Below are 12,884 nucleotides of genomic sequence, written 5' to 3'. Positions count from 1 at the left end.
TGTAATAATATTATTTTTTTTGATAAACTCTAGTAAATTTCATGATGATTTCTTTCTTAATAAATTATATTAAATAGTTTTGGCTAAATTTTTACTCACGATCATCTCTTTCTTGTGTTTTGGTGTGCTCGAAGGCAATTTTAAATCGGCGGCGACCCTCATGTTCTCAATCACGGTGAGCAGGGGTTCCAATCGATCGTCTTGTGTGATGTACGCGCTGCATCTGGGGAGAAAATTAATGAAGTGTCAAAACGACACGCATGATGATACGATCGATATCCATGTCAAAAACAATATTTAATTCTTAAGAAATTTTCAACAATGTAAATACATATAATGTAAAATCAAAAAAGAAGAGAGAACAAGATGTATATAAAATGTTTTTAATTCCCTTAGTTATTTAAATACACATTTTACATAAATTACTAATTTAAAGAATTTCAAATTTAATGATATCGAAAGTATCGAAGCTGTACTTACTTCCGAAAATTATTAAGATGTCGAATACGACCATTAACATATATGGAACCATCCATTCCGGTTGTCCGAAAACCAGACAGAATGTCGAGTAACGTGGATTTTCCCGCGCCGGATGGTCCCATTAAAGCGATTAATTGTTTGCTAGAGAGCCTTCCGCTAATCCCATGCAAGATTTCTTTCTCCTCTGAAATTTTTTTCAATGTGATGATTGTTGTGATGATTGTTTTAAAGATCGTTATTTACGTTAGTTTTTCATTTAATTCCGAATAAATTCTCTTCTATATCATTGATGCTACAATCGATTAATTATTGTTATATTGAATATTTCTTTATGTAAAAAATAATTTTTTACAAAATATACATACGTGTTAAAATTTAATAAAAAATTACTTTGTGGAAAGCAATAAAAAAATAAATACTATTTATTATGTATAATACAGTTAACTTTTTAATAAATATATAAGTTTTTTAAATATATATATATATATATATATTTATTTATTTATTGCATACTTTTGATGTACTCAGCATATTTTTTTTATCTTTGTATTTTTTTAGAATATATAAAATATACATTATATTAAAGTTATCGATATAGGATAAAAGCGTTAGATGTGGATTAGGCAATCACTTATTATATTTAAATAATTATATTAGGTGTTGGAATTAATTCGTAGCGTTTTTTAATGAAAGAATGTTATTTATTTCACATGAGCATTAAAAAATACATTAATGAAAGTACTTCCCATCACTTGTAAAACGCTACGAATTAATTCCAACACCTAATAGTATTTTTCATTAAATAGTACATATCACAAACTTTTTTTTACAAACATTTGTTTTATCTTTTTCAAGTGTCAATTGAATTGAATTTATTAGAAACAGTGCTACACATTTTATTGACGTCGTTAACTAATTAAATATACGAGGTTAACTAATGTATCTTTAAAAATTCATTTAAAGTGTAATATCATAAGAATTGCCTTATGGCTTTATAGTAGATAGTAAATAATTATAGATTTCATGGAAAAAATCAATGTTATACTTAGTTGAGATTAATGTGTCCGCAAGTATTGTTTAATCATCATGTTATAACAATACTTTTATTGCGTAAATTTATTATAAAAATGTTTAAAAACTTGTCAAATCTTACAAATGATATTATTTCGAAAAGATTTATTTGTTTTAAGTATCAAAATAGCTAGAATATACTAATAGTACATATATTTATACGCAAAAAGTATTACTATTCATAATTTAACTGTTTTTTATTGCTAAATGTTTAATTTTCATTAATTTTTTTATTTATTATTGATTTTTAACTGTCACTAATTTTAAATAAACTTGAATGTGTTAAAATTGCACAATTAGACCTTAGAACTAGATGTGGATCATCAATTATAATTTCGTTATATATATTACGATATGCAGGCGCAAATTATTTTTATTATTCTTATGAAATATTCTTATGAATTATTCTTATGGAATGTAGTAATGTCGCCAAAAAGAATAAAGCATATAGTGAATTGATCTGCAATTAGTACATAGGATCTAAAATTGTGGATAATAGTCACTACCTTATTTAATTCGAATTAAAATATATAAAATGATAATGAAATAGAATAAAATCATCCATGATAATCTTCATGATCAATCATGACTATTAAATATTTTATTAATTGTTTGATATTGTTCTGGATAAAAAAAGAATATAATTTTTTTTTAAAGAGTGATCCACAATTACTGGTTTTATCCTATAATTTGGGAAAAATAATGAAATCCCTTGATGCTAATTTGCACATCCTATACGAGTAAAGACATGTATGAGATGCTCAAATATATGAGACGCTAGTTGCTAAAATGTGAAAACTTTTTATAGCATCACTCATCATGCTTGAAAATTCTGCATAATTATTGTAATAATAATCTAACAAAATTATTTTTAGACTGGTATCTAGTTAAATTTTTAGGTATTTCAACAAAACCATTCTTTCCTTGTAAAATAAGATAACTTTGACTCAATTTGAAAAAATGCTTAAACAATATGTATGTCACAGTATGTACCCAAAATCAGGATATAAGACTTTTTAAAACGTTTTTACATTGTTTTTAAAACGTTTAATTTATACCCCGATTTTGAATAAGTGTTGTCATTATCAAAAGGATCAAATTTATTCCATTTTTATACAGTATTTGTAATCTGACTTTTTAATCTAATATGTAACAAAAAAAGTTTAAGGATAGCTTACCTCTTCTGAAACGATGGCTGATAGTATAGGTGATATTCTCAAAGATGATATCGACCGATTCCTTGCCATTACTGTGCGCGGCGTCGGATGGCATACCATCCTCACGTCTTTTGAACGTAGATTTAGGTTCGACTATACAGACTGATGTGTTGTTTTCCTGTCGATTGCTTGCCTCGTGCATCAATACTTCCATCGTTATGCACTTTGTCCAAACCGATCGAGTGATAAGGACCGATTATGCTTGAATACTCATCTGTCACTCCAGTCCGAGCAATCTGGAACAAACGAATCAATGAGGTATAATAAAATCACAGAAGATTGCAGACGCAGCATAAAAAAAGACAAAAATAACATTTATTAAATGATAAGAAAAAATTATAAGAAAAAATGATCATAAAATATGGTCGTAAAGAAGAAATAATATTTCTAGCGTATTGATGACCCCGTACTAACTACTTCTTTAGAAAATAAAAATTTATTATTAGATCTAAGATAATCGCGACCTTGTGCTATTGCAAGGTAAATAACAGATTAATTTTATCTTGAATTTTTTTCCTGAACTTGATATAATAATGATTTCCTTTTTCATATATCATTGATATATAAAGCATGTTATAGATGGCTTGATTAAATGCTAATCGACGATATGAAGATGTGCACAGATTAGATAGTTATTAGATAGTTATAATTTTTTAAAACTCGAAAAGTACAAAAAAAGGAGCATAAAGCCACAACACAAAACGTTCTTAATAATATATCATATATTAATCTTTCGTGGTTAAAAAAGCTACACGTTGGTTATTCCTCATACAATACATGGACGTCTTTTGGATGTCTGTTATATGCATCAAAAGTCTTAACGTCTTGAATGTCCAAGGACGTCCGAAGAACATTCCGCTTTTAGCGTAGAGTTGCAGTAAGGACGTCTATAAGCGGTATTCATAGTCGATTCTTATATTCAAGATCGTCTTAAAGTATAGTCTTAAAAAGTAACAAACCAATCTCTCTCTCTCTCTCTCTCTCTCTCAGAGGGCTATATTAGCGTTTTAAGACATTACTTAAAACAATCTTGAAATAAGAACGGACTATAAATATCGCCCTGTAAGATTACTTTCACATGCAGCGAACTTGCGTAAGCGTAACTTGCATCAGTCAATCGTCTCAACTAGAATAACGCGTAGTAGCTGATACAATTTAATATGATTTGATTGGTTGACACAAGTTCTGCTTACGCAAGTTACCCTGCATATGAAACAGCCTAAAACATCCGAAAGACATATTTAGGACTGAACCACAAAATTCAATATTGCGTATATATGTTTAATATATTTTGTGATATACATTATGAACATATATTTGAAATTCGAGTTTTGATGTTCTTTACATTAAAGATCTTTAATAAGACTTTGAAGATATTCTAAGCACATTCGTTAAATGTTTAGAGGACATCTGTTATATGTCCCGGAAATATTCGCTATATATGTCCATATAAGCATTGAATATTATTGTTATTATAATCATTAATAATGTCATCATTATTATTATTACTATTATTGTCATTATTGAATCGTCAATGTAATGATATATGTTGACATAATTACTGTATAAAATATATATATAAAATATATATATATATAAAATATGTATATAAGATTAAAACATAAAAGGTTGGGCAACGAGCCAGATATAAATACAAAAGACTGTTTAATAATATTAGATTACAAACGTTTCGACTTCGAGTCATTTTCAATGTTAGAAATCAAATTTAAAATTACAAAATAATAACGTCAGAATATATAAATCTTTACAAATAATAACGTCTGAATATGTAATCATAAAGAATAGTCGTAAACTTTTTCTTCCATAAATGAAGTCAAAAATTGCATAATCAAATCAATCCGGATGTAACAAGTTCATTTTTGTAAATATTATCATGTCTATAAATAGTTGACATTACAGTTAATATAAAATCCTTAATACCTATTGTGTATGTATAAAAATTATACTTCTAAATACCTTGTTATATAAAGTTGTAAGTCCAATTATTAAAGAAAAGTTCATTATGTAAAACAATCCGCCAGTTTACATTGTTGTTAAAAGATTGGAGCAATAATGCAGACAAAGCTATAAGAGACTGACGATATCCAACAGTGTAATGACCACAGACAACCATGAGACAAGCATGAGTGTAAGTGAAGATTGGAATGGGACAAACTGGGAAACTAAGAGGGAGAAAGAGATCGTATAATGTTGAAATATGATTCAAGCAATGATTCCGTATCATTCTATTTGTTCCATTCCATGTTTCAATTCCATGTTTCTATCTTTTTATGGATATCATTTCCGATTTGGATATCTCTTATTATAAAAGAGCTCTATATCTACCATAATCTCTACATTATCTCAATAAAAAATGTGGTTATTCCCTATGCGGTGATTAGAAATCACTGATGGGAATTTGTTCCTCTTATTGATATATCGAAAATGTATTCATGTACTCTCGTTTTTAATTGTTTCTGACCAATATCACTAATATCGTAATCACAACACGAGATTTTATAGACAATATTCTGACTTTGTGACGGTTCCAATTGATCTTTCCCTCTCTTTATTCAATTCTTTAATGTATTCGGAATTGTGTAAGCCAATTTACAATTAAACATATTCGTAATTGGAGCAAATTTTTTCAGAAACAGAATTAGCAAAAGGAACTGTAAAAAATTTATCTTTTATTTTATTATTATTGGTATTATTGTAGTTATTAATATGAAATTTAATCCGTTTTTTAATAGTCGAAAAAATAAATTGTAAGGGATATCCATTGTTTAAAAAAATTTTTATAAAATTAATCAAATTATTTTGCTGGAAACGAGGATAACATAAACAAAAGATTTTGTCCACGATATCATATATTACCCCTCTCTTATGACAAATTGAGTGATGTGAGTAATAGTTAAGGAATCCGGAAAAGGAATTGCTTTGTGATATTATATCCGTCAAAAACAAGTTTAAATACACATAAATATTCATAAACATGTATAATCATATGTAAAATATATGTCCATACTTGTTCACGTATCCCTCTTTCATTTATAAAATTACTTTTTGGTGTAAATATAATAGAAATAATAATAATAATGTGAAAATATTAAAAATAATTAAAAGGATAATTTTCACACTATTTGTTTTAGAAAAAATCAAGTTGGAAAAAATATTTAAAAATTACCTATGTACAATTATATGTAAAATTATGCATTGTGTATGAGCAATTCTTTTTACATAATTATGTATGTACGTACATACCAATAATGAACGATTATAGATAATCATGAAAATTCTCTATCGGTCGTTCAACTGATTGTGAGCAATTTCGTTTTCACCCTTTATCTATGGTGTCGGATTCACATACGGATTACATATTTATAAGAATTCAATGCGTCTTTTATACCGTTTAATGACTTAATAGTAACTATTCAAAATACACCTGACTTTTTCATTGCATTTTTACTCTGCGAATTTATAATATCTGATGATGGCACAATCATAATGCCGAAACATGTAATACAATGTAACGTTTTTAAATTAAATTTATATTTTATATCAATTTATCAGAATATTAAAACTTTAAATGTTTATTACACATATCTATATTCGAATTTTATTCTAATTTGTCCTTCTATATTCTTGACATTCCTATTACACCCAAAATTCCATTAAAAAAATATTTCCCACTTAATTCAAACATTACTCAACAATGGTTATTCCTTAGATATAATTTTTTCCACTATTAACAATAAAATAAAAACTTTGTCCTATCGACATAATATTGAAAAAATATATAATGAAGATAAAAATAATAACTCCACATCTAATATTTCAAATAAGATTTTTGTTATCCCATATCTAAGTAATGTATTAGAAAAATTCAAAAACATATCTAATAAATTTGGGTTTAAAATTACTTACGAATCAATGAATGAGTTCAATAAATTTATTAAAAGGAAAAGATCGGTTAAGTAAAGAGAACTAATGTGACGTCGTGTATAAAATAAATAATTGTTTAGATTGTGAAGCCTCATTATGTTGATCAAACAAAGAGAAAACTTAAAACTCTATTAAAGAACATAGAACATTTAAAAATCTCTTGATTTCAATGTCAGTTGTTTCATACCATCAAATAAAAAATCATTTCGGCACACGTTTCTAAGAACTACATACGTAGTATATAAATTCACACAAGAATCATACAAGCATTTTAAGATCTAGCTAGACCATTTAAGACTTTGATTTCTATAGTTTGTGTTATCACAGTTGTACGGTCCTATAATATATTACATTGTTTATTAATTTATATTTGTTATTATCATTAAAATCTGGAAATGTATCCACATAAAGCGAGACAAGTTCTTCGCATCGTTAATATCTAGTTAAGTCCGTAAAATGACAAAAATTTAGGAGCATTGTGTTGAATATAGAAATTCATTACGCAATTAGATTATATTGACCACAGGAATTTAACAATTTTAAGTTTGACATTCATGTATTCAGCATATTGATATTAAATTGATATGACATACTGAAATTGGCCAGATACTGACCGAAAAATTTATGTTTTTATATTTATAAACGCAATTTATTTTAATATATGACATATCACTAAGAACATTTTGTATTGTGGTTTTATGCTCCTTTTTTTTGTACTATTTTGTAATATTTATTTATATAGGGTTTTAAAAAAACCATTTAGCATTTACATAATATGTACTGAGTAAAAAAGCCATATGGCACACTCGAACGTTGTGTACAAAATTAATTGTAAGGATTGCAATTCCACATATGTGGGCCAGACGAGCAAAATGTTAAAATCTCGAATGTTAACATACGCACATTAGATGAGAAAAAAATACTGAATAAGAGACTCATCTCAAACTATTTTCATCAAACAATAAACTAATGGATTAAATTTTTTTTATAGAATGATAACGGAATTATTGGATAAAGCACACAATAGCATAATTATGTTTAAGTGACGCTCTCAATGTTTTCTATAATTTATATTTATATAATATATGAAAAGAAAGAGCATAAAGAACCACAGCACAAGATGTAGTTAGTGATATTTAATTATTCTTGCATTACGAATTATAATAAAAACATTAAACATTTCGGCCACAATCTGGCCATCTTCAATAAAATTAATAATATTCTTAAGACGCAGAGTTACATCAAGTTGGAATCAAATTCAACCCTCGTGTGTTATAATTGTAACGATCGTGTTTACATCAAAGCGACGTTGCTTCATATAATAATGTTAGAACGTCAGAAGTCATGTAGTAAAAAGTGTAGAACGAGAATTTCCAGATTCTAATTTACAATAATTTATTTAACTATTAATATCTTTTAAAACGGAGTATAAAACAAAGGAAACATTACCTGTTTTACAGCAAAATAATCGATGAATTAAAAGTATATTCATTTCACAGATAGAAATTTGTCGTGACACTATGTGTTGTTATTGTTGTATCACATATTTTTCGGCTATTTATTATATATCCATGAGTCAAAGTTTAGAAAATTCTAGAATTGTTTATTAAGTGTGAGGGAGATCTTTCTTTAGAAGAGGAAGATAAACATCAGGCAAACCTTCAGTATCACTTTGTTTATTGATCCCACTTATTTGATTTTTAATGTGTATCATTTCTGAAATTCTTCGTTTCATCAATGATTGTTCTGTATCTAAAATTTTAATGTTATCCCAATCAAAATCATGCATTTCATTCACACGGTGACGTGAAACAACTGATATCTCAGAAGTAGATTTCTTAATATCAGTCTTGTGTTCTTTAATACGTTTTTAATTTTCTCTTAGTTTGGCCCACATATGACGATTCGCAATTCAAACAATTAATCTTATGAACCACCCCACAATGGTCATCCTTAAGCAAGGGATCCTTTCCTGTTTTAATAATTGTATTTAATTTATTCATCGGTTTATAGGCTATATTAAACCCATGAATATATGCGAGTTTTTTGAATTTCTCGGAAACCTTACTTAAGTATGGTATCGTAAAAAATTTTTTCTTGTTGGAATCATAATCATTATTATTTACTTCACGATTTTTTTCCGGATTAATTCTATTTTTCAAAGTTTTTATTCTATTGTTAATCATCGAAAATAAGAATTTGAGAAGATAGCCATTATTGAGAAGAGTGTGAATTAAATCCGAGATGTTCTTTTCCTGAAATTTGGGATGGGACAACATTAAAATTCTGTCAAGCTGCCCAATGATTACTCCCTTTTTATGTGCTAATGGATGATTCGAAAAATAATTTAAATATCTCCCCGAATTTGTCGATTTTTTATACATATCACAGATGATGTTTCCTTCTTGAATCATTATTTTAACGTCTAAAAAATTGATACCGTTTTCATCGCCAAAATCAACCGTAAATTTAAGTCTGTCGTGGTATGAATTAACCACGACAAATCATTGATGAAACGAAGAATTTCAGAAATGATACACATTAAAAACCAAATAAGTGGGATCAATAAACAAAGTGATACTGAAGGTTTGCCTGATGTTTATCTTCCTCTTCTAAAGAAAGATCTCACACTTAATAAACAATTCTAGAACTTTCTAAACTTTGACTCATGGATATATAATAAATAGCCGAAAAATATGTGATACGACCAATAACAACACATAGTGTCACGACAAATTTCTATCTGTGAAATGAATATACTTTTAATTCATCGATTATTTTGCTGTAAAACAATGTTTCCTTTGTTTTATACTCCGTTTTAAAAGATATTAATAGTTAAATAAATTATTGTAAATTAGAATCTGGAAATTCTCGTTCTACACTTTTTACTACATGACTTCTGACGTTCTAACATTATTATATGAAGCAACGTCGCTTTGATGCAAACACGATCGTTACAATTATAACACACGAGGGTTGAATTTGATTCCAACTTGATGTAACTCTGCGTCTTAAGAATATTATTAATTTTACTGAAGATGTGGCCAGATTGTGGCCGAAACGTTTAATGTTTTTATTGTAATTCGTAATGCAAGAATAATTAAATATCACTAACTACATCTTGTGCTGTGGTTCTTTATGCTCTTTCTTTTCATATATTTTTGAAATTATAACCACATTCATTTTTTACATTTTTATATTTATACAGTTGTATTGTATGTCTTTTATTGTTGTCTCGTCAGATGAGATGAGCGTCGACGTTCGACGCTTGAACAACTTAATAACGGTTCGATAATCATGTAAGTTACAAAAAAATAAATCATTTATGACTTATACTAACGTATAAAATTGTTTACGAGACAAATCACATTTTCACAATTAAGCAAATAATAACGAAATGCAACACAAATTTCATCATCAAAACGTTACTTTTCCACACTTAAAGTTCAACCATTTATGGCGTGATGCTTTAGTTCGAGACGTTATATGTATACACATGTTCTTGCCTTCGGTACACCGAAAGCACACAACATGGGCTCGTGCTTGTGTGTGATTACCGGTTTCACCAGGTCGCTGTCTGATTCTGTGTCGCCATCGTCAACACAGAGTTCTTAGCTGAGTATTCAGGAGCCTTAAATTGTTTTATTATTGAAATTGTTTATACCTTGAGATTGAGTTTTCGATTTATATTTACCAAGACAGTAATTATGCAATAATTATATAAGGTACTACTCTCCAATGACCTTGACCTTGACATATATTGACATATATTGACGAGTGAATCCCTTGAACAAATTTTAGTCGTCATTCGTTGTTCTTTATAAAGTTATTAACAAAAAAATTAATTTAAAAAATGTGGTTTTAAAACAAAAAAATTGTATTTGTAAGGCAGAAAATATTTTATTATGTATAATTGACACCTTTTTCATTCTTTTTATATGGATAGAAGAGAAAATTTCCGTTTTCAATCCAGTTGAAATTAAAAATAATATTAGCCATTTCTGTGCAGCGTGAATACTGCTAAATTCAAAATTCTGAATAGGAAAAAAATATAGTTTATTAATCCAATTAAATAAAAAAAAGTTGTTCTTTAAAATGAGCCATATATATTATTTAATTCAAAATTGTGAGTAGAAAATCAATTGTTTCATTTAAAAATCAATACAATCAAATAATGCCTATTCAAGCTAACACAGGATAATGAATGAGACTCGACGTGTCCGACGCGCATAAACAGCTTAATAACGTTTCGATGATCATTATATTAAGAAGAACAATGACATCGCCGTTACATTACTACTCTTAAATTCTGAATTCTATTAACGTTTTACATGCGAGCATTGATAAGGATCGAAACGTCTGCGATTATAATTATGTTAATTTAAATAAACCGATCTTCACATCTTGCTATCCTGTTTGGCTCGAATAGTTTATTTCAACGCGAAAGATAAAATATAAATATAGATATAATATTTACATAGACGAAATTAATCAGTAATTTATGTATGATCGGTCAGATTGCGATCCCAAAATATTTTGCATATTTCGGCATAATTTTGCATTACCAACAACATCTTGAACAGCAAGTCAAGAATTATTATTTAATTGTTCCACTAAATATCCATTTTATAATTAATAAGAATTAGAAATTCGGACAAATTCTCTGTTTTAAAGACACAAAATTTATATAAGAAATTATATAAGAAAATACTTTGCGTTGTTAAAGCAGGGAATTTGTTTTATCGAAGCGCAGTCATGTCCAAAAGTTAGATTTTATTGATATAAACTTTTTTTCTTAATAACTTTTTAAGGAACAACGAGCGACGACTAAAATTTATTCAAAGTCACAACATATGTCAAGGTCAAGGTCATTGCAGGATAGTCCCTGCATAATTAATACTAAGACTTCTTCATTCCGTATGATGTGTTAACTATCTGCCATATAAATGCTGAATGGTTTTTTTTTTAACACCATATATGTAATATATGTAATATACTGTCGCATATTCATAGTCATGATTTAACCACAGATTTGATTTGAACTATAGGTTTAAATCAGTCGTGAAAAATACTTCTCAAACGACGATTTAATAAATCTGATTAGTTCAATCTTTAGTTCGAACTCAGCTCGCCTGAAATGAGGATCGATCTATGACATTCTACTCTACGAATACGAACCTTAGACTTGTAATTATGGCTTCAAAGAATATTTTATTGATACTATAATCTTCTTTGAGTAATATTCACAAACATATAATTATATAAATGATAGATTATTATCAATAAACATGAGAATCTTATTTTAAATTATACATGTGAAAACACAACTAATATAAACTAGAAATTAAATGCCTATGTTGAAGGATCTTTAATGCTTAAATAATTTAATGTGATATATATATATATATATATATATATATATATAAATCTTATTTGTAGAAAGTAAACATTAATTAACAATTTTATACAATGAATGCATTCTGCTCTAACATAAACGAATTTCGCATATATTCTTGATTTTAGAAGCTAAATTTCTCGACTTACGAATACTTACTTTTTGAGCATCCAATATAGTTTTTAATTTTCACTTATTTTTCAGATGATATATTTTCTGTAATTAATATATATCTTTTTGGTGTATTTAATTTTAAGATACATTTTATTTTATTCTTTATGAATAAATTGTTAATTACAGAAATGATCGTCAATTAAACGTTGAATCGATGACAAATTGATGTTGAAATCATCGTATTGATATCAATTCGACATTAATTCGATGATTCATTTCTCGCTGGATAATATTTGCTTTTTAAAAATAAATTTATTTTTTTTTTAAATATTTTTTCTGTACGAATACTTTTTGTACTCAGTGTATATACATGCATATATTTACAATTATTTATAATTATTCGAACTGCGCGCCGAATTGATTTTGACTTATAAATTAAACTATAATAATATCACGAATTAAATTAAATTGACAAGCAATCTTTAATAATTTGATGCTTAATCAAGAGTCATATGAGAAAGATGTACTGAAAAACTGTAAATAAATTTATTGTGAAAACTATTATCTCGGTCGGAAATCGAACCCGGATCTCTTATATTCCGTACGAGCTCCCTAAGCCTTTAGATTACCGCGGTCTTTTATTATTAATAAAATTCAACTAT

The 12,884-nt window shown here is 27.5% G+C and overlaps 1 protein-coding gene across 2 annotated transcripts in view; it reads right to left on the bottom strand.

The window, feature by feature from the left end:
- The window catches only part of LOC105149496 (ATP-binding cassette sub-family G member 4), a 30,728-nt gene that overhangs the window by 7,878 nt on the left and 9,966 nt on the right, over positions 1 to 12,884 (bottom strand). For both annotated transcript variants that reach the window (XM_087406518.1, XM_011061945.2), the window contains exons 2-4: positions 2,730 to 3,004; positions 481 to 664; positions 100 to 223 (exon numbers count right to left, since the gene is read on the bottom strand). In XM_087406518.1, coding sequence (XP_087262644.1) covers positions 100 to 223; positions 481 to 664; positions 2,730 to 2,922 — 501 coding nt within the window. In that variant the 5' untranslated portion in view covers positions 2,923 to 3,004. The remainder of the gene's footprint in view (positions 1 to 99; positions 224 to 480; positions 665 to 2,729; positions 3,005 to 12,884) is intronic.

This window comes from Acromyrmex echinatior, chromosome 5, assembly GCF_024713525.1.
Source record: "Acromyrmex echinatior isolate Ae372 chromosome 5, ASM2471352v2, whole genome shotgun sequence".
NCBI classification, from domain to species: domain Eukaryota; kingdom Metazoa; phylum Arthropoda; class Insecta; order Hymenoptera; family Formicidae; genus Acromyrmex; species Acromyrmex echinatior.
Note: the sequence above shows the minus strand (reverse complement) of the source record. Positions and strands in the feature narration are given on the sequence as shown.